Below are 23,537 nucleotides of genomic sequence, written 5' to 3' on the forward strand. Positions count from 1 at the left end.
GCCTCCTATGAGCATCCCGAGCAGCTCACTCAGCTGCCCGGGTCTGCTGCTCACACCATGCTTTCCCTTCGCTATGTGCGCTACACCAAAGGCCCGGCCCAGATTGACAGGGGACTCCCGAACATGGCTCTCCTCCCGAGGGCCGCAAAAGAACTGCGCAGTGTTGGGCGGGGCCGGGGCCTTTATAGCCCCGACACCACGCCCAGTGGCAGTTTCCCAGATGTAGGGACGACGGGGGCCAGCCTTCCCTCCTTCTGGGATGGCAACAGTGGCCCCCAGTTTATCGCCGGCATTGCCTTCTCTTTAGAAGGACTCTAACTATTGTGCTCCAGGGCATTTTAACTACAGTGATATAAGCAGGATCACTTTTCAATAAGAATATGATTTGTGAGTCTATGAACATATGAAGCTACCTTATACTGAGTCAGATTATTGGTCAATCTAGCTAAGTATTATGTATTCTGACTGACAGCAGCTGTCCAGAATCTCAGGCACAGAATGATCTTTTCTAGCCACTTGAATTACTGGAGATGCTAGGTAGATCCAAGCAGGCAGCCATGTTGGTCTGAAGCAGTTGAACAAAGCAAGAGTCAAGGTGCACCTTTAAGACCAACCAATTTTTATTTAGAACATAAGCTTTCGTGTGCTCTTAAGCACACTTCATCAGATGAGGAATCCAGATGCTAGATGTGCTCATGCAAAGATGTGCTCTGCTACTACGCCATGCCTCCTCATGGGAAATAAATTGTTTGCTTATTTATTAACATAGTGTCAGCCCTGGGACATTCTTCTGAAAATAATTGTGGCTTCATGTCTTAAGACTGCACAGTTGTAGAACATTCTTCTAACATGAGTAGTGGAAGTAGGATGACTGTTCTTCATGATTAAGATGGCACAAACCAAAATGGAAGCAGAAATTTGACACTCTTTCCAAGTCAGGATTCTGCCATGCCAAGAGCAAAGAGAATGGAAGACCTGATTTAGATCAACATGGGCCAACAATCTGTGTCTGCACTAAAGCCTGTCATGTTTAGTGCATGCTAAAAGATTTTTACCCAGCAACAGAATACAAAACTACTATTCTTCATAGTGCATCAGATAGTAGTGCATGCCTTCCTTAAGGTAGGCTTGCTGACTTCACTGTTAGAGTTGTCTGCATTGCACTGTATGCTCCCCACAATCAACACCAGGACTTTTTTTTAAAGCAGGAACTCCTTTGAATGTTAGGCTATGCCCCCCTGATGTATCTAATCCTCCCAGAGCTTAGAGGCCTCTTCTTACAGGCCTACTGTAAGGTCTTGGAGGACTGGCTACATCAGGCTGGCTGATGTAGCCTAATATGCAAAGGAGTTCCTGCTACAAAAAAAGCCCTGATAAACACATTTTCTTTCTTAATTTGACTGATCTACTCCTAAACTGTATAAATTATATATTTGTTTGTAAACTGCTACATCTTTCCCCCCTCTTGATCCCATTGGACACAACTCAGCTACTGTTCTGGAAGTTGACCTTTGGTTGTTGGGTTTTTGTTTTGTTTTTTGTTTCCAAAGGTGTGTGGTAGAGAAAGCTGTTGATGGCCAGACTGTGTTCAAGCTTACCGTCTCTGAGAAAGAGACCATGTTTTATTATCACACTGTAAATGGGCTGCAGCCACCGATAAAAGTAATGACACTGGGGAGAATTCTTGTGAAGAAATGGAATCATCTTAGCGTGCAGGTGAGTGAAATAAAAAACATTTAGCATGGTTAAAGTCATGAAATGTATGAGAGGGTGCATTTGAGCCAATGTCGAAATGCTGAAAGTTCAAGTTAAGATATGCTGGTTGTTAACCGAGACATTCTTGGGGAAACAATAATCTGTCAAAATATTTAATGGAATAACATTAAAATGATGAAATTTAAGCAACAGAGACTTTGGGGATTGAAGTATTTTAGGCTACCAAATAAAGTAATGCTTACATATCCCTATATATTCTTATTATTCAGACACCACTATATTGTTAATCTAGCTAATGAAATTATAAAAAAAGGTGCTGAAATATTTGTTCATCTTGATCTATATCTATAAATTATATTTATTTAAACTTTCCACCTGCCCTGTCCCTTGGCGATAATACTCCACCCTGGAGATGAAATGCTGAAAATCAGGGTGCATGAAATTTACCAAAGATTCAGGGATGGTTTTTTATTTAACATATTAAAGCAGGGGTGTCAAACATGCAGCCTGGAGACTGAATCAGGCCCTGAGCAACTGGCTCTTGTCTCTGCTTCCTTCTTCCTCTCTCTTGCTTTTTTCTGTATTGCAGCTTGCTTTGCAAGACTTGCTCAATCACACAGGAGCTACAGAGCTTTCTTTGCCCAGTTCCCTGGATCCCATGGGAGAAATACAAAAAAAAGCACCTTTAAGTCCAATGAGTGCTAATGTTTTAAGTGTGTTTTATATTAAGGTTGTTTTTTTTTAAAAAAATAAATCTTTAATTGTGTTTGTGTTCTTTATAAAGTTTATATCTCTGCTATCTAATCTTAAATAGGTACACACATGGCCCAGCCCAACACGGCCCAGCCCGGCCAGGTCTCATTTATGTCATTTTTGGCCCTGTTAACAAATCAGTTTGACACCCCTGCATTAAAGCATTTTATTCTGCCTCTCTTTGTGGTTCAAGGCAGTTTACAGTAATAGTTAAACACACCCTTGGCATGGCCAGATCTGCTGAGTCTAGATAGCAAGAGAGTTGGCAAATCAGTTCCAGCTGAAAGAAGGTGCTTCTGGCCACCATGCTAACCTGCTTTTAAACAATAAGGCAGAATCCATGAGTACCCCAATCTCTTATTATGCTCTGAAAAAACCAACATCACCCTATCTAGAACAGATGGGTTCAGTCCCTCTAGAATATCACCATTACCTCTGTCTTGTCTGGATTCAGTTTCAGTTTATTCTGCCTTAGCCACCTGACCATAGCCTCAAAGCATCACTTCAGAATGAAGACAGATACCTCTAAAGTGAGACAAAAATGCTCATATCAATTTAATACTTAATCAGTTATCAGATTTTCACACTTCATGGTATTTGGCCATCTACATTCAGGTCCTGTTTTGTTTTGTTTTTGGGTTTTTTTGCCCTTTCACCACATATTTCAAACTTTTTAGTGTATGATGCTAGATTCAGAACAACAATTTGCAAGTGGGAACATATTTCATATGCATGGATCAGCCTTGCTGGATTGAGGTAATATAATCCTATATACTTCTATTATGCAATGCTTCTATACCTTGATTTAATTTCTTTCCTATTGGCAGTTTGAAAATTTGACAAAGTTTCAGTTTTAATATATTCATTTACTAATCAAAAATGTTATTCCCTCTCTGTATTGTGTGTTCAGTATCAAGGGACTAGAATTCTCTTCTGAACTGTAGACTGCATTTCATCACCAGGGGCGGACTTGCCATTAATCTCACCAGGGCAATACCTGGTAGGCCTTTGCCCTGGAAAGCCAGTGGCAAGGCTAAAGAGGCCATCAATCATGATAGCCAGTGGAGGCATCTACCAGGAACCAGTGGAAGGAGAGAAAAAGAGGCCAGCCACAAGGATGGGATGGCACAGCCCTAGAAGGATATTAAAATAGCTTCAGACTTGGACTTTACAAGGATTGAACAATACAGCGTGTTCTTGCTTCTCATGGTCTTTTGCAAGGTAGCCAGTTCTCATCTCACTGCGCTTACACTAGGTGGCCTTAGGAAAGCCATTCTGTTAGTCCTTATCTAAAATATTTAACAGCTAGTGAGGAATAGTTGTTAGAGTGCTAGGCTAGGAACTGGGAGATGTGGAACAAATCTCCTTTCAGTCATAAAGTTTGCTTCATGACCTTTAACCAGTTAATCTCTCTTGCTTTCAGCCTGACCTAGCTCAGAAAGTTGTTGTGAGAGTAAAACCAGGAAAGTGAGAACTATGTATGCTGCCCCGATCCCCTTGGAGACAGAATAAGGGGCAAACTAGATGTGACAGTGTTCTCAAAGCTGCCACAAGGATGCTTCACCATTTTAAAGTAATTTAAAAGTGTTGTGAGCCCACAGCATGGCACTCTTGTTTCCTGCACTGCACGGTTCCAAGTGCTGAAACAGTCATGGGAGGTGGCTATTTTGGCACTTGATAAAGTGTGTGTGTGTGGGGGGGGAAGGGGTTACCTTGTTGCAATAAAATAAGCAAGCTATACCTGGATTTGGTCTCAGTAACTCTGCAAATAACACATGATAAAGCAAAGGAAGGCTTCATTGAAGAAATTGGGATGGTGGCTCAGTGGTAGAGCATCTGCTTGGGAAGCAGAAGGTCCCAGGTTCAATCCCTGGCATCTCCAAAAAAGGGTCCAGGCAAATAGGTGTGAAAAGCCTCAGCTTGAGACCCTGGAGAGCCGCTGCCAGTCTGAGAAGACAATACTGACTTTGATGGACCAAAGGTCTGATTCAGTATAAGGCAGCTTCATATGTTCATATTCATATAAATTTTTAAAAAGTATTCATATACAGTCCAGTGGCAGTGTAAATGCACAAAAGCAACAAAGCCGACTACTCATCCTATTTACTTAGGTTCTACAACAGCGCAGCTAGTTTCAAGAGCACAGAGATCCAGAGTATAATCATAGAATCATAGAGTTGGAAGGGACCTCCAGGGTCATCTAGTCCAAACCCCTGCACAACGCAGAAAATTCACAAATACCTCCCCCCCCCCCAAAAAAATTCACAAGATCCGCACTGCTGTCAGGTGGCCATCCAGCTTTTGTTTAAAAACCTTCAAAAAACCACCACCTTCCGAGGAAGCCTGTTCCACCGAGGAATCACTCTAACGGTCAGAAAGTTCTTCCTAATGCTGAGCTGGAAACCCTTTTGATTTAATTTCAACCCATTGGTTCTGGTCCTACTGTCTGGGGCCACAGAAAACAATTCTGCACCAAGTCAAGTGATGATCATATCACCTCTCAGCCACCTCCTCTCCAGGCTAAACATACTCAACTCCTTCATCCTTTCCTCAACTTTTCCTCACCATCTTCATCACCCTCCTCTGCACCCATTCTAGCTTGTCTATATCCTTTTTAAAATGTAGTGCCCAAAACTGAACACAATACTCCAGGTGAGGTCTTACCGGAGCAGAGTAAAGTGAAACCATCACTTCTTGTGATCTGGATGCTATACTTCTGTTGATACAGCCCAAAACTGCATTTGCCGTTTTTAGCCACCGCATCACACTGTTGACTCATGTTCAGCGTATGGTCCACTAAGACCTCTAGATCCTTTTTGCACATACTACTGCTAAGACAAGTCTCCCCCATCCTATAGCCATGCACTGGATTTCTCCTACCTAAATGCAGAACTTTACATTTATCCCTGTTAAAATTCATTTTATTGGTTTTAGCCTGTTTTTTCAGATGTCAAGATCATCCTGTATCCTGTTTCTGTCTTCTACTGTGTTTGCAACCCCTCCCGATTCAGTATCATATGCAAATTTAATAAGCGTTCCCTCTATTCCTTCATCCAAATCATTTATAAAGATGTTGTATAAAACAGGTCCCAGGGCAGATCCTTTGAGGCACTCCGCTTGTCACTCCTCTCCAAGAGGATGAGGAACCATTCACAAGCACTCTTTGGGTGTGATCTGTCAACCATTTACAGATCCACCTAATGGTAACAAGATCCAAACCATATTTTATCAACTTGTCAACAAGGATAGTATGTGGAACCTTATCAAAAGCCTTACTGAAGTCAAGATAAATGATGTCTATAGCATTCCCCTGATCCAGCAAGGTAGTCACTTTCTCAAAAAAGAGATCAGGTTAGTCTGACATGTCTTGTTTTTCAGAAACCCATGCTGGCTCTTAGTAATCACAGCCATCCTTTCTAAACGTTTCAGGACTGATTGTTGATTATTTGTTCTAAAACTTTTCCAGGTATAGACATCAAGCTGATGGGTCAGTAGTTGCCCAGATTTTCTTTTTCCCCCTTCTTGAAGATGGGGACATTTGCCCATCGCCAATCTTCTGGCACTTCACCTGTTCTCTAAGAATTCTCAAAAATAATGGCCAGAGGCTCAGAAATTGCAACTGTAGTTTCAACTGCAAGCTTTTAGTACTCTTGGATGCAGTTAATCTGGTCCTGAGGACTTGGTTTCATTTAAAGAAACTAGGTGTTTATGCACTACCCCTATGTTGATCCTAGGTTGGAACTCCATACCCTCATTATATGTTCTGACTCTGCCATGTTGAGCATTGTTTCCCTCAGAAGAGAAGACTGAGGAAAAAGAAGGAATTAAGCAATTCTGCCCTCTCTTCATCATTGTTACAATTTTACTTTCCTGCCCTCACAACGAGCCTACTATGTCTTTGGTCTTTTTTTCTACTCAGAACATAAGCAAAGAACCCTTTTTTGTTGTTTTTGGCATCTTTGGCCAGCCTAAGCTCATACCGAGCTTTAGCTTTCCCAACTCTTTCTCTACAAGCACTGGTGATTTGTTTATATTCATCTTTGGTTATAAGGCCATCCTTCCATTTCCTAAATGAGTCTTTTTTATTTCTCAAGTCTTTAGAGAGCTGTTTATGGAGCCACCTCAGCTTCTTTAGGCTTCTTCCATTTTTTCTTCTCATAGGAATTGTCTGTGATTGTGCTTTCAATATTTTGCTTTTAAGAAACTCTCGCCCCTCTTGAACCCCTTCTCCTTGAGTATTTGTGACCATGAGATTTTACCCAGCATAGTTCTAGGTTTGTTGAAGTTTGCCTATGTGAAGTCCAACCTATATGTCTGACTACATACAGCTTTTCCCTTCCCTAAGTCGGTAAATTCCAAAATCACATGGTCACTACTGCCCAGGGTTCCCACTATTTCCACTTCTTCAATCAATTCTTCCTTGTTGCTGAGAATCAGATCCAAAATAGCAGATCCCCTTGTTTCTTTCTCCACTTTCTGGAAAAGGAAGTTGTCAGCAAGACAAGTCAGGAATTTATTTGCCCTTTCATTTTTAGTGTAGTTGGACTTCCAAAAGATGTCCGGGTAATTAAAATCTCCCATAATCACTGTGTCCCTTCTCTTGGAGAACTCTGCAATCTGTTGTAGGAGTATCTCATCCAAGTTCTCTGCCTGGCTTGGTCGTCTATAGCAGGGAGAACTGACAAAAACACAACCTGTGCTTCCAGCTCCTTCACCTTCTGACCCAGAGCCACATAGTCTCTTTTAATAAATTCAGGGCTGTGACGGGCAGTATCATTTGTTCCCACGTGGATCAGCAAGAAAGGATAATAATCCGTGGGCTTGATAAATCTTCCTATCCTTTCTGTCACATCCTGGATGCATGCACACAGCAGACTTCTCGGGATGACAAGTCTGGTTGGCATACTTTGGGCTCTACCCCTCTGAGCAAGGAGTCTCCAATTACCACCTTCCTCTTCCTATATCGGAGACCAGAATCTCCAGGCTTCTTATCCACAGGATCCTGAGAAACTTTCTTCAAGCTTCATGAAGGCTGGGGAAGTAGCCCTTGTTCCAATGGTTCAGAGTCAGTATCTTTGGGAAGATCCTGAAACTGATTGCTGAGCAGCAGAGGCTCAGAACATCACCTGATTTTCCTGCTCCGTGGGGTTACATTTTCCCACAAGCCCTCCTCCTGTGTTGGGTTCTCTTCCAGTTGCTGAGACACCACTTCCTCTTCCTTCTGTTATCCTTTTAAGTGTGCCTCATGAGTTCTATCAAGAAAATCTTCACCTTCCTTTATGCACTGTAGTGTGGACTCCAGTCCCCATATCTTCTCCTCCAGCAGGGCTACTAACTTACACTTGCTGCAAGTGTAATTGCTGCCACTCTCAGGTAAAAATAGAAGTATCCCACAGACATTACATGGCTCCTTTGCCAGCCATGCTGCTGCAATCCATTTCAAAATTCATTCTCTTTATCTTGACTTCCCTGCAAATTCCACTTCCAACTGCCAGTTGAGACTACTTTTGAGGAATTACCTACCTTCCGACAGAACCCCCAGTCTAGACCCCTCGGCTAAGAGCCACAGGCCAAGAGCCCTTTGGCTCTTGCCCTATGGCTCATGCCTCTGGCAAGGAGGAGCCTTGCAATTTAAAGGCTCAAGCCCCCACCCATCTCTGACTCAACAGCCAGAGCAACAGTAGAGGGTGGGGCCAGCAATCAACCCCAGGCAGGTTCTCCTCTCTTAGAAACAACTACACAAAAGTCACACAAAAGCAATCAGAAACACCTCTCCAGCAGACTCCAAGCACTCACACATCTCTCACACACTACCCTCACACCTCTCCTACAGCAACCCTAGGTAATGCTCCCCAGCAATTTTTAAAAAAGCAAAATCAGCACTCACCTCATCAGAAATTCTGTCCCAGCTCCAAGCATCTTCCACTAATGCAGCTGAGCCACTTCTGCCTCTGGCAAGGAGGACCCTTGCAATTTAAAGGCTCAAGCCCCCACCAACCTTTGACTCAACAGCCAGAGCAACAGTAGAGGGTGGGCCCAGCAATCAACCCCAGGCAAAAAGGCCCTCCTCTCTCAGCAACAACTCATCAGCAGTTGTCCCAGCTCCAAGCACCTTCCTCTAATGCTGCTGGTATTATAATACAATATAATTATTGATATAATACAAATATCTTCTTGACAGCAAGGAGGGGTGGGAGGAAAAGGGTAAAGGGTGCGGATTCTTCTCTCTAACATGGACTATACTATAAAAAATGCTGGCTATAACTGCTTGACCTTCTCTCTGGGTAGTATCCATGAGCTCCCCTTCCTATACCAGATTCACAGCAAAACTGTGTGTGAACTCAACAGGCCTGAGTAGATTATCTGCAGAACTAACCACCATGGGGGGGGGGGCAGACACCTGCAGGGAGTCAGAGAACAGTGAAACTTAGCTGGAACTTGCTAGAAAATGTATTTAAGATGGCTTCTTTCTTGACGGTGGTGGGGACAGGGACAAGAGCACCTCAGCCCATAGTTCTGTTATCACACTCCTCACAGTATTTTAAATGACTCTAAAATGGCAGTGGGATGCTCATAGTGACCATGAGAACACTGTCATGTCCAGTTTGGCCCAGTGATAAAAATCCAGCCTTGAATTCTGCAGAACAGAAGATGTGCCCCTTCCTACTCCCTTTCCAGCTGAGCATAAGAACATAAGAGAAACCATGTTGGATCAGGCCAATGGCCCATCCAGTGCAACACTCTGTCACACAGTGGCCAAAAAAATTATACACACACACACACACACACACGCACACACACACACACACACATATATATATATATACACACACACACACACTGTGGCTAATAGCCACTGATGGACCTCTGCTCCATATTTTCATCCAATCCTCTCTTGAAGCTGGCTATGTCTGTAGCCGTCACCACTTCCTGTGGCAGTGAATTCCACATGTTAATCACCCTTTGGGTGAAGAAGTGCTTCCTTTTATCCATTTTAACCTGACTGCTCAGCAATTTCATTGAATGCCCACGAGTTCTTATATTGTGAGAAAGGGAGAAAAGGACTTCTTTCTTTACTTTCTCCATCCCATGCATAATCTTGTAAACCTCTATCATGTCACCCCACAGTCAATGTTTCTCCAAGTTAAAGAGCCCCAAGCGTTTTAACCCTTCTTCATAGGGAAAGTGTCCCAACCCTTTAATCATTCTAGTTGCCCTTTTCTGGACTTTTTCCAATGCTATAATATCCTTTTTTGAGGTGCGGTGACCAGAATTATACACAGTATTCCAAATGAGACCGCACCATCGATTTATACAGAGGTCCATCAGTTCACTACCTCAAAGAAATGTAACAGGTTAGTGAGGCAAGATCTTCCCTTACAGAACCCATGCTGAGTCTTCCTCAATAACTAGTGTTCATCAATGTGCCTACTTATTCTGTCTTTGAATTCTGCACTTGTCAATTCTGTGCCCTTTAACCTGTTGGGCTCTGCTGTTAACATGCTCTGAAGCTTTTTCTCCAGGGCTATTTTCACTTCCCAATGCTCCCCTGTTCATTACAGCAAGTCTTATTGTAAATTCTTATAAACATGTGTGCCAGTTGTCTTCTAGTTAGATTTATTTCTGTCATTTCTAGATTTATTCTGTGCTCTATTCTCCCCCCCAAAAGTTATTTTTTCTGCTATAACAGCAAATTGGTGTGAATAAAAAATTTTGACTGTTGGATTGAAAAAGTGACCTTAAGACCAAACTAATGAACTTTATACTCAGAGGATGTTACATTTATGCTATTACTGTCAGCCACATTTTATTGGACTCAGAACCTGCTAAAGACTGAAAGGATGTAGTGAAAAAGGAGGTCACATTTCCTTAAATGATAATAAATGACAGCAAAATTCATGTTCAAAACTGCTTTCATCATGGCAGAATGGGTAAAATTGCCATAATGTCTTATGTGCCAAGTGTCCTTAATTTGAGAAAATGCTACAGATGCTTGGATTTTTCAGATTGTATGAGTGAAACCTGACTTGCTCACCTGATGAAGGCACTGCAGTTCATCAGTCTGAGTTTGGGTTGTTATCTGTGAGGTTTTGGGCTCAAATCAGTCATCCTAGTTGTAGCAGATAATTGTTCAGTGCCTCAGGAAAACAAATGGGGAGGGGGGTTGTAACCAGTATTTTGCATGTATCAAATCCTTAATTCAATCCTGGGCATCTTCAGATAAAACATTAAAAGTCTAGTATAACAGGAAAGACTTAAGGCCTTGGAGATCCATTCTCAGCCAAGAGTATAGAATGCTGACAAAAATATCCAGTTGAAGTATGCTACTGCTCTTTTTACAGTGGGGTCAGCTTTCACCTCCATCTTCTTTAGGCTCAATAATATGACCGTATGATGGACAATGGCCACTTCCCCACTATCAGGCAGGTTTTCCCACCAAAAATTAGTTCCCAACTGTGACTAAGCAGCCCCAAGTAGTGTGGATTTAGATATTGTTTAAAAAGTCTGTCTGTTCCATCCTGCCACAAAGATCTAGTTTGTCTTTTAGTCCTGTCCTAGAACTTGATGGGATAAATAGGAGCCCTCTTGTTTTTCCTTTTCAAATGGCACTTGGGATGATATAACCTAAACTCTCCCACTTTTGGAAACCACCATTTATTTCAATAACCCAAGGTTATTGAAATCCAATTCCCTTCATGACAGACCAGGGGTCTCCTCAGAACAACCCTTCCCCTCCCTGAGTAACCAAGCAGGAATTACTATTCTTCTCCTCAGAAGGCATAACCCTTTTCTTTTGGCCCAAATGGGAGTGGGAGTTTCAGTATACTACCCAATCACCCTTGCCAAAATCTCAATCCCAGTTCTAATGCCTGTGTAAAATGGACTTCAGTTTAGGCTGACTCTTAAATGTTCACTTCTGATATTGAATTCTTCCTAAGAATTGATAGAAAGCTGTAAAGGCAAGGAGTCATTTCCTTTCATTCCAAAGGCGAACCTGTCTGACTGACTTTGTCAGACTCACTGACTCTGTCAGTAACCACCTCATTGACTGACTTCCCAAAGATCATCTGGCCAAATGACTCCAAAAAAACAAAAGACCATACTCTCAGTACATCATAAAGTTCTCCTCAGGTGTCCCTGGCCAATCAAAGGAAAAGAGGGAAAGGGATCAGACTTTAACTCAAACTCTCCAAAATTGCTGCACTAGGAAACCTGTTGTTAAGGGAAGTCTGTTACAGACTTCCTGGGATCACTCAGTGGCATATAGGAATTTGGACACTCATCTGTGCTGCTGTGGCACACTTTCTGTATTAGTGGTTTCAGTTCTGGTTCCAAGTGTTTGTGTGTGTGTGTGTGTGTGAGAGAGAGAGATGTATGGGCAACCTTCTCATTCTGACAGCAGAAATGGTGGGAGGAAGTAAAGATACTGGGTAAGCAGTGTGCAGTAATGGCACTTAAGATCAGCTGTCATCACTGCCCTTTAGCTTGCTTGCCACACTGAGGAAGATGAGTCAGTGGGCAGGTGAGCATGCACTCATGAGAACTGTTCTTAGTGACCATTATCGCTAGGCTTCCCAAATCCCCCGCCTGGGCGGGGGACCCCCGATTTGGAGCCTCCTCCCCCCGCTCACCAAAAATCTGGAAAGTGGGGGGGGGATGGCGGCCCTTCCCACCCAGCCCCGATCCCAGCAGCTTCTCCTCGCCCCTTCCCACCGATCTCCGATGCTTCTTAGCCACCCCTCTGCGCTCTTCCCCGGAAAGACAAAGAGGAATCATCCCTGAGCGAGCCTCCACTGCCTGCCTGCCCACCTGTTCTCTGGTCTAACTCCTGCAGCTCCGCTTCTCCGCCAGCACCGCTCTCCGCCCGGCAGCTTGGCCTGTATCCATAGGCGCCCTGCTCTGTGCGATATCTCCGCTGCTGCAAGGCCCCGCTAGTACAAGTGGCCAGCCTCCAAGTACCTGGTGCCAGAAGGCGTGCAAAAGCCCTGGAAGCCATCACTCGCAAGTGCAGCTTTCCCCGAGGCGAGGGGGGGGAGACGCGAACTGGGAAAGCCAACAGGCAGCGAGGGGGGGCGCCCTGCTCTATGCGATATCCCCGCTGCTGCAAGGCCCCGCTAGTACAAGCGGCCAGCCTTTGAGTACCCGGCGCCAGAAGGCGTACAGAAGCCCTGGAAGCCATCGCTCTTAAGTGCAGCTTTCCCCAAGGCGGAGGAGTGGGGGGAAGATGCGAACTGGGAAAGCCAACAGGCAGCGGGGGGGGGGGGGCGGGAGACACCAGCGGTTGCAACGACCAACTCCTGCCCGGGTTGGCTGAACTGGAGGAGGCGTTGGAGTGGGCTCCGTCTACCCTGGAAAGAGTATTTGTTTATTGTTCCCCGAAAAGGTAAGGAAAGGTCCCCTGTGCAAGCACCAGTCGTTTCCGACTCTGGGGTGACGTTGGTCTCACAACATTTTCAGGCAGACTTTTTTACAGGGTGGTTTGCCATGGCCTTCCCCAGTCATCTACACCCCCTGGAGATCTCCCATTATAACTGATCTACAACCTACAGGGGCTCAAGATAGAGTCCAATCTATCAAGACCAACAAAGTTTTATTCAGGCTGTGAGCTTTCATGTGCATGCACACTTTTTCAAACAGGATGAAATCTAGGGTTGCCAATCCCCAGGTGGGGGCAGGGGATCCCTCGGTTTGGAGACCCTTCCTCCACTTCAGGGTCGTCAGAAAGCAGGGGGAGGGGAGGGAAATGTCTGCTGGGAACTCTATTATTCCCTATGGAGATTTATTCCCATAGAAAATCATAGAGAATTGATCTGGGGTATCTGGGGGGGCTGATTTTTTGGATAGAGGCACCAAATTTTTAGTATAGCATCTAGTGCCTCTCCCCCAAATACCCCCCAAGTTTCAAAAAGATTGGACCACGGGGTCCAATTCTATGAGCCCCAAAAGAAGGTGCCCCTATTCTTCATTATTTCCTATGGAAGGAAGGCATTGAAAAGGTGTGCCGTCCCTTTAAATGTGATGGCCAGAACTCCCTTTGGAGTTCAATTATGCTTGTCACAGCCTTGATCTTGGCTTTTCCCTAATGTCTCCTGGCTCCACCCCCAAAGTCTCCTGGCTCCACCCCCAAAGTCCCCAGATATTTCTTGAATTGGACTTGGCAACCCTAATTATCGCTGAGGTGAACAAGCAGCAATGGTATTTAGAAGCAGCCAGCACTGCTGGTCACTCACCTGACTGCTTGGTGTTCTTACAAGAGAAGTCAGTGGTGGATGGTAATCCCATTTAGGAATCCTTGCTCTCTACTTCTGGCACCTGGAGGGAGAGTGGCAAGTAAGCATGTAGCTTTGTTGTTGCTCACTTATCCACCCTGCTGGATGAGCAGCCATCACTGATGGTTATTCACCTGCTAGTTTTCCTGAGGGTGTCAGCAGTTGTTGCTTCTGTTAGGTGCTATCAGGTAGGTGCACAACAGCAAAGAGCTACTGCTTGATGGTAGAGAAGGAGCTATATGCTGCTGCCATCAGCACAGACATGCACACCAATAGAGGGAACAGTTCCTGGGATGGACGAATCCTTTCAGGGGCCTAGTCATCAGGAGCAGCTGGTGTGTGTTCCACAGGGCCCTGGATATCCATCTTCCTGTTGATGCCATTTTCTGATGACAAAAATGTGTAGTATACAGATACTATGCAATGACAGCACAGTTTCCCTTAAACCAGTTTAGATTCTTTAGAATCTAAGTGGTATAGGGCAACTATTTTAATTATCAGGCTGAGGTGAGAGGATGGTGAAAATGACTAAAGTGGTGGAAAGGCATATTGCACTTCACTGGGACACAACAGTGAAGTTTGTGTGTGTTAACTTAGATATGGCTACCCCTTTTTTAATGAAGAAAAGCAAGGTGGCATTTTAAGAGATTCTAACTTCACCTCCAAAGTTGCAAAAAGTAGATAGTTCTAAAGAATCTTCCAGGTTGGTATGTTTGTTGCAGATTCAGGTCCCATAATTATTAAATTATCTCCCCCCCACCTCTTTTTCCTCTGCATGTCTGTATAACGCTGTCATGTTTTGGCAGGCAGCAGCACATTAAAAGCCTTTGAAAGAAAGTTTAAATTCAAAATGCAAAGAGGTAACCAGAACTGAATTACTCTCCTGGGAGCAAAATGCTCTTAGAGTGCCTGTTGAAATCAGCATTATCATTTCAATACATGTCAAATGTGAGCCATTTCCTAGTTTAGGCAAAATTTCTTTATAAATCTTTAAATCTTCCAGCCCGTTCAAGAAAAGGTTAAAGTAGTTATGATTTAATGAGACCGCTTTACATCATAACTGTTTGACTATCAAGAAAAAACTTGTCCTTTCCAATTTGTGAAATCCCCCCTTTTAAAAAATTGTCCTCCAGTGTTTTTCAGTACTCTAAATTTTTTGGGTAATGCCAAGAAAATCTGAAATAGGCAGAACAACACATCTATTTCTTCATTGTACTATACAAAGTAAAAGTAAACCAAAAGTTATAATCTTAAAATAGTCATTTTAAGCCTCTGAATTTTAGCCTCTGAATTTCATTACCTTTTATTTTTTACTCTGATTATTAGTGTTGCCAGCCTCCTGGGGATCTCCTGGAGTTACAACTGATCTCCAGACTATGACTGATCTCCTGAATAATATGACTGCTTTGGAGGGTGAACTCTCTGGCATTGTACCCTGCTGCAAACCCCATTCTGCTCACCCTACTCCATTCTCAAGTCTCCAGGAATTTCCCAGCTCAATGTTCCCTCTAAGCTGCAGAGTCTTGTGAGCAAAAATTCTACTTTGTGAGCTACTGGCATTAAAGTTGTGAGCTATTGCATAAATTATTGTGCTCTGGTGCCATTTTTCCTGAGCTGTGTGAGCTGGAGGCTAAAAAACTGTGAGCTAGCTCATGTTAACTCAGCTTAAAGGAAACACCTATAAAATGGTAAAATAAGCAGTCTCCGTGGAATCCCAGTGAACAGTAGAGAATACTGGGGTACAGTCCAAGGTGTTACACTCAGTCAATGCATGAAACTGGCCAGTTGGCATTCCTCATTGCCTTTGTATGAACTCAGAGCACTCATTGTATTTATTTCCTCCTTACCTTTAGTATTCTGTCCTTCCCTATCTGCCCCATGGTGCAGAGTGGTAAAGCAGTAGTACTGCAGTACTGTGGTCTGAACTCTCTGCTCACGACCTGAGTTAGATTCTGGCGGAAGCTGGATTCAGGTAGCTGGCCCAAGGTTGACTCAGCCTCCATCCTTCTGAGGTCGGTAAAATGAGTACCCAGCTTGCTGGGGAGAAAGTGTAAGAGACTGGGGAAGGCAATGACAAACCACCCGGTAAAAAAGTCTGCCATGAAACAACGTCACCCCAGAGTCGGAAACGACTGGTGCTTGCACAGGGGAACTTTCCTTTTCCTTCTTCCTTCCCTATCTCTGCAACCCTGGCCCTTTCTGCTTTTGTGTTTACTATGGCTCTCACCTCCCACCTCTGTCGCTTCAAAAACCTGCTTCCATATTCACATGCTATTAGCTATTAGTGTCCCCCCATCTTTATCAGTAGTCAAGGAGTTTGCTGCAGAGGGAAAAAACACTGCCAGACACTGCTTTAAAAATGTAGTGAGAGTCAATGCTGACCACTTGGCTGGAGAGGAGGCAGAGACATCAGTGCTTTGCAGCCTGAGTTCCCTCCATTGTTATTTAGAAATGAGATGACAAAAGGCGATGTTGAGATGGACCAGACTTTTTTTTTTTAAAGACTGCTGCTGCCACAAATTAGGTTGTAAAGCATTATTCTCAAACATGTGGACAAAGGAGACCCGATAGATGTTGTTTACCTTGACTTCCAGAAAGCTTTTGATAAAGTTCCTCATCAAAGGCGCCTTAGAAAGCTTGAGAGTCATGGAGTAAAAGGACAGGTCCTCTTGTGGATCAAAAACTGGCTGAGTAATAGGAAGCAGAGAGTGAGTATAAATGGGCAGTCTTCGCAGTGGAGGACGGTAAGCAGTGGGGTGCCGCAGGGCTCGGTACTGGGTCCCATGCTCTTTAACTTGTTCATAAATGATTTAGAGTTGGGAGTGAGCAGTGAAGTGGCCAAGTTTGTGGATGACACTAAATTGTTCAGGGTGGTAAGAACCAGAGAGGATTGTGAGGCACTCCAAAGGGATCTGTTGAGGCTGGGTGAGTGGGCGTCAACGTGGCAGATGAGGTTAAATGTGGCCAAGTGCAAAGTAATGCACTTTGGGGCCAAGAATCCCAGCTACAAATACAAGTTGATGGGGTGTGAACTGGCAGAGACTGACTAAGAGAGAGATCTTGGGGTCGTGGTAGATAACTCACTGAAAATGTCAAGACAGTGTGTGTTTGCAATAAAAAAGGCCAACGCCATGCTGGGAATTATTAGGAAGGGAATTGAAAACAAATCAGCCAGTATCATAATGCCCCTGTATAAATCGATGGTGCGGTCTCATTTGGAGTACTGTGTGCAATTCTGGTCGCCACACCTCAAAAAGGATATTATAGCATTGGAGAAAGTCCAGAGAAGGGCAGCTAGAATGATTAAAGGGCTGGAGCACTTTCCCTATGAAGAAAGGTTAAAACGCTTGGGGCTCTTTAAGTTGGAGAAACATTGACTGTAGGGTGACATGATAGAGGTTTACAAGATAATGCATGGGATGGAGAAAGTAGAGAAAGAAGTACTTTTCTCCCTTTCTCACAATACAAGAACTCGTGGGCATTCGATGAAATTGCTGAGCAGACAGGTTAAAACGGATAAAAGGAAGTACTTCTTCACCCAAAGGGTGATTAACATGTGGAATTCACTGCCACAGGAGGTGGTGGCGGCCAGAAGTATAGCCACCTTCAAGAGAGGTTTAGATAAAAATATGGAGCACAGGTCCATCAGTGGCTATTAGCCACAGTGTGTGTGTATATATAAATTTTTTTGCCACTGTGTGACACAGAGTGTTGAACTGGATGGGCCGTTGGCCTGATCCAACATGGCTTCTCTTATGTTCTTATGTTTAAAATGTTTGCGGTCATAGGCAATTTAAAAGGAAAACTTTCTTTCCAAATACAAAATAGCCCAGCATCTAAATTAAGCAAGCTAACTTATGTCAAATTTCCCCCCGAATACTCAATAAACAGTCCATTTGGTTCCAATAGATTCCATTTTTTTATTCCATATTTATTCACTTTATATACAGTTAGCAAAAAGAAAAACCTATAATTCCATACATAAATCTAAAAGTGTAAAACGGAGATCAAAGGTAGTTCTAAAACAGTCATTTAACATTTCTAGTTTCTCTTTAGTTTCAGACCCATATCCCAATCATTTACACAATAATTTCTTATTCATACTTTCTTGTAACCATTTATATAATTTGTCCCACTTTTCTTCGGCTAGTTGTGATTTCCATTTATTAAGAAATTCAGGTGAGTGTAGCCTCAGACTTGGTCTGAGTCAGAACTACTATACAGGACTAGATCAAGCAATAATATAGGTTCAGTAAATGGAATAGCTGTCTGATGAGGCTTTACAAATAGCTGAGGAAAGAAGGAAAGCAAAAGGCAAAGGTGAAAAGGAAAGATTCACCCAACTGAATGCAGATTTTCAGAGAACAGCAAGGAGAGATAAGGAGGCCTTTCTGAAGTAACAATGCAAAGCAATAGAGGAAAATAATAGAATGGGAAGGACAAGAGATCTCTTGAAGAAAACTGGAGAAATTTGAAATACCTTTGCTCCTTGGGAGGACAGCTATGATGAACCTAGGCAGTGTAATAAAAGGTAGACACATCACCCTGCCCACAAAAGTCTGTATAGTCAAAACGATGGTATTCCCAGTAGTAATGTATGGCTGTGAGAGTTGGACCCTAAGGAAGGCCGAGTGCAGAAGAATAGCTGCTTTCGAGCTGTGGTGCTGGAGAAGAATCTTGAGAGTCCCTTGGACTGCAAGAAAATCAAATCAGTCAGTCCTAAGGAAAATCAACCCTGACTGTTCCCTGGAAGGTCAGATGCTGAAGCGCAAATACTTTGGCCATCAAATGAGAAGGCAGCACTCACTGGAGAAGAGTCTGATTCTTGGAAAGAAAGAAGCCAAAAGAAGAAGGGGATGGCAAAAGATGAGATGGCTGGACAGTGTTACTGATGTAATTAACATGAATTTGAGCAGACTTCAGAGAATGGTGGAAGACAGGAGGGCCTGACGTGATTTTGTCCATGGTGTTGCAAAGAGTCAGATTTTCTTCAAAAAATGTCTTCAAATATATTAGAAGCAGGAAACCAGCCAGGGAGGCAGTGGGGCCCTTGGATGACCAAGGGGTAAAAGGATTACTGAAGGAGGATAGGGAAATGGTTGAGAAGCTGGATGCATTTTTGCCTCCATCCTCACTGTGGAAGATAAGAAGTGTTTGCCAACTCCAGAACCGCTAATTTTGGAAGGGGTGTTGAAGAACCTGAGTTAGATTGAGGTGACGAGAGAGGAAGTTGAAAACAAATCAGCCAGTATCATAACAAAAAGGTAAAGGTAGTCCCCTGTGCAAGCACCAGTTGTTTCTGACTCTGGGGTGATGTCTCATCATGATGTTTTCACAGCAGACTTTTTATGGAGTGGTTTGCCATTGCCTTCCCCAGTCATCCACACTTTTCCTCCAGCAAGTTGGGTACTCATTTCACCGATCTCGAATGGATGGAAAGTTGAGTCAGCCTTGAGCTGGCTACCTGAACCCAGCTTCTGCTGGGATCGAACTCAGGTCGTGAGCAGAAAGTTTAGACTGCAGAACTGCAGCTTTACCACTCTGCGCCACGGGGCTCTTCATAATGCCCCTGTATAAATAGATGGTACAGCCTCCTTTGGAATACTGTGTACAATTCTGGTCACCATACCTCAAAAAAGAGATTTTAGCACTGGAAAAGATGGAGAAAAGGGCAATTAGAATGCTTAAAGGGTTGGAACACTTTCCCTATGAAGAAAGGTTAAAGCTCTTGGAGCTCTTCAGCTTGGAGAAATGAAGGGTCACATGATAGAGGTTTAGAAGATTATGCATGGGATAGAGAAGGTAAAGAAAAAAGTACTTTTCTCCCTTTCTCACAATATAAGAACTCATGGGCATGCAATGAAATTAATGAGCAGTAGGTTTAGAAGAGATAAAATGAAATACTTCACCCAAAGAGTAATTAACACATGGAATTCACTGCCTTAGGAAGTGGTAGAAGCTAGAAGCATAGCTTCAGGAGGGGATTGGATAAACTACAGGGCTTTTTTTTTAGCAGGAACTTTTTTGCATATTAGGCCACACATCCCTGATGTAGCCAAGAGTTTACAGTAGACCCTGTACTAAGAGCCCTGTAAGCTCTTGGAAGATTGGCTACATCAGGGGTGTGTGGCCTAATATTCAAAGGAGCTCCTGCTAAAAAAAATTTCTGGATAAATATATGGCGCAGAGTCCATGAGTGGCTATTAACCATAAGATATAGATGAAACACTATGTCTGGGACAGTGATGTAATGTATTCTTGGTGCTTGGGGCGCAACAGTGGGACAGCTTCTGGAGTCTGACCTCACTGGTGGACCTCCTGATGGCACCTGGTAATGGACCATTGGCCTGACCTAGCATAGCTTCTTTTATGTTCTTAGGTGCTGCCATCTGCATCACCTTCCACTGGGGTGGTCACCAGAGTCTCACTTGCCTTGTGTGGGGCTTGGCCAGAACGGGTGCCTGTGTCTGCCTTTTTCTTGAGTGGGCTGAGTCAGGTGTCACCATCCCCTAATCTTGTCTCTGGTACACAACCTGGCGGTCCAGGCTGTGTCTATTTAGCCTCAGCTCACACTAGCTGGGTGCTGCCTCTCTTGCCTTGTATGGGGCTTGGAGTGGGTGGGCTCAGCCCTTCTTTCAAAGGGCTAGCCAGCCCAGGAATGGGTGGGAGGCTATTGGCCCACCAGGTGGTATCTAGGTATTCTTAATAGTCTTTCCCCCCTTTCTATGAGATAAGCTAGGCTGAGTACATGAAACTGGCCTAAAATGACCCAGTGAGTTTCCACAGCAGAATGAAAATTCAAGATCCTAACCTGAAACTCTAACCACTATGCATAGTGGGATTTGTTTGGGGGCTACTATTGAACATTAGCAAGTAGCCAGGTTTAACTTACTCATGCAAGTCAGTATCCTATATCTTTAAGGCATATTGGAACTGCCAAAGGATTGTGTAACCCTTGCATATAGGTGTTTTAAGTGTTAGCATGTGATAGCATGTGAATGTCATTAATCAATGAGAAATGGGATTGGTTAAGGGGAATACAAATACAGTAGCCTAATGTCTGTTCAGTGTGGAGTAGGAAAAGACGAATAGAGTGTGGCATACTGATGGACTGTGACTTGACTATTCTGTTGGACTGAGTATCTGTACCTTTGCCTGGCTGGACTGATTGTAAGTGTATGATTATTGGACCGATTCTTGACTGTGATATCTGCGTGACCCTAATACAACTTTGTTGAACCGGCTGTCTTTGTGAGTGTCTTCATTAGAGCAACAACTGAGACTGGTCTGTCCAGAGTGGCCCTGAGGAACGCTTCCACTACTACTCTGTCACAAGTTAGGTGGAGCAAGTTGGTGGGGGGGGGGCACAAAACCAGGTCCCAGTGAAGCCTCCCTCAAAGTTCAAAATATTCCTGGCAAAAGTTCTCCAAAAGGCAAGCCTGTTGGTGGTGTTGTTGTTGTCATCGTCTAGGAATGATCACTTAGGGGATCTCTTTCCTATACCCTGCCCTGAGCCTGCTTCGGCGGGGAGGGCGGGGTATAAATAAAAATTTATTATTATTATTATTATTACTACTAATGCTCCATTATCATTTTGGGTCTTTTGAACTCCTCACTGTAACTCCCCCCCAGATTTCAGGTTTTTCTGCAGACCTGGAATATTTTTCAGGTTTGAAGAAAGATCTGTCTTGTCCTTTCATGCGTCCAGTCTGCAGATTTAAATATAATCAGATTTGGCCTACTTTGCTATTAGAATATACAAGTAAGGACCTGCAAGGAAATTGCAAGGAGGCATCCCATTCCCCTAACTTTACTTCCTTCTTTGTCAGTCTTTCTCTCCTCTTTATAGAAAGGAAAGGTCCCCTGTGCAAGCACCAGTCGTTTCTGACTCTGGGATGACGTTGCTTTCACAACGTTTTAGTGGCAGACTTTTTACGGGGTGGTTTGCCATTGCCTTCCCCAGTCATCTACACTTTCCCCCTGCAAGCTTTATGAGGGGAATTTACGCCCCTCATTTTTAAAAATGAGGTGGGATTTAAACTCCTCATTAAAAAAAATCAGATTTTTTTCCTTTGCATAGACCAAGGGGGGCGGTTCTTCCCAAGCATGAGAAAAATTTGCTTTCTGTCAATGTGGGCTAGGGTTGCCAAGTACAATTCAAAAAATATCTGGGAACTTTGGGGGTGGAGCCAAGAAACTTTGGGGGTGGAGTCAGGAGGCATTGGGGGTGGAGCCATATGCAAAGTTGTATCAAGCACAACTGAACTCCAAAGGGAGTTCTGGCCATCGTATTTAAAGGAACCACACACCTTTTAAATGCCTTCCCTACATTAGAAATAATGAAGGATAAGGGCACCTTCTTTGGGGGCTCATAGAATTGGACCTCCTGGTCCAATCTATTTGAAACTTAAAGCACATTTTTTTAGGAGACTCATTAGATGCTATGCTGAAAATTTGGTGCCTCTACCTCAAAAACAGCCCCTCCAGAGCCCCAGATATCCCCAGATCAATTTTTCATTATTCTCTATGGGAATCAATCTTCATAGGGAATGATGAAGTGCTCAGCAAACATTTCCCTCCCCTACTCCACACTGAACAGACATTAGGCTACTGTATTTGTATTCCCCTTAACCAATCCCGTTTCTGATGACTCTGAAGCAGGGGAGGGCCTGCTTCCACCTGTGGATTGGCATCTCTACTCACGAGTTGCTGAACTTCCAACTTTTTCAAAGTAACACACAGCAAAGAAGGGTCTGTGCTGCAAACGACATCTGCAAAGATTGTGCAACCAATGGAGGGTCTGGGCTGCTTTCACAGCCATGTTATGCTGCCTGCTTCCCCACCCCCCTTCAGCCTTAAAGATGCAGATGCACCATCCCAAGAGGAAGCCTTTCGGAGTGGAGTCTGAAGCCTCCGGAGGGGGAAAGGCACATGGGGGCTGTGGGGGCAGGGCTTCCCCCCACCGGCCAGCTGACTGGAAGCGGGAAGGAGCCTGGGAAAGTGGGAGAACCCCTGCTGGGACCTGGGGATTATACAACACACAGAGTAACACGGCAAAAGGACAAAAAAAAAAAAATCAAAGGTACATAACCCACCGTGAAAACCAGCTTCTATTATTAAATTATACAAGGTCAACAAAAATAAACACAAATTCCACCATCATAAATTACAAAACAACCATAACTTTTAGTCCTTAATAGAAAAGGAAGCAATAGCACCAAGAGTCTTTCTTTTCATCCTATGGTAAAACTTCCCATCTTATTCCATGCAATCCTGGTGTAGTACTCCAGATATTTAATCTGTCCAAAGATGCAGCCAATATTCCAAGTTTCCAAGGACAAGGCTGTACTGAACCCTTGTTTCGCGTGAGCTTCTTCAAGCTGCAACAATCCTCTTAGCAATTTCTCTTAATTGTTAGGCCAAACAGCCAGCATATTTGAAGGAACACCTACAAGGTGTAGAAGCTCACGTGAAACAAGGGTTCAGTACGACCTTGTCCTTGAAAACTTGGATTATTGGCTGCATTTTTGCACAGACATTAAACATCTGGAGTACTACACCAGGATTGCATGGAATAAGATGGGACGTTTTACCACAGGATGAAAAGAAAGACTCTTGGGGCTATTGCTTCCTTTTCTATTAAGGACTAAAAGTTATGGTTGTTTTGTAATTTATGATGGTGGAATTTGTGTTTATTTTTGGGACCTGGGGATTGGCAAACTTAGTGTGGGCCTGATCCACATATTTAGATATTCACAGATCAGCCCACACTTGATAACAGATAATTTGAGTTGCACA

At 43.7% G+C, this 23,537-nt stretch overlaps 1 protein-coding gene across 1 annotated transcript in view; it reads left to right on the top strand.

Annotated features, from left to right (window-relative positions):
• The window catches only part of USH2A (usherin), a 1,244,521-nt gene that overhangs the window by 16,749 nt on the left and 1,204,235 nt on the right, over positions 1-23,537 (top strand). The window contains exon 3 of the mRNA XM_060246775.1: positions 1,551-1,716. Within this exon, the coding sequence (XP_060102758.1) occupies positions 1,551-1,716 (166 nt within the window). The remainder of the gene's footprint in view (positions 1-1,550; positions 1,717-23,537) is intronic.

This window comes from Heteronotia binoei, chromosome 1 (assembly GCF_032191835.1).
Source record: "Heteronotia binoei isolate CCM8104 ecotype False Entrance Well chromosome 1, APGP_CSIRO_Hbin_v1, whole genome shotgun sequence".
Taxonomy (NCBI): Eukaryota; Metazoa; Chordata; class Lepidosauria; order Squamata; family Gekkonidae; genus Heteronotia; species Heteronotia binoei.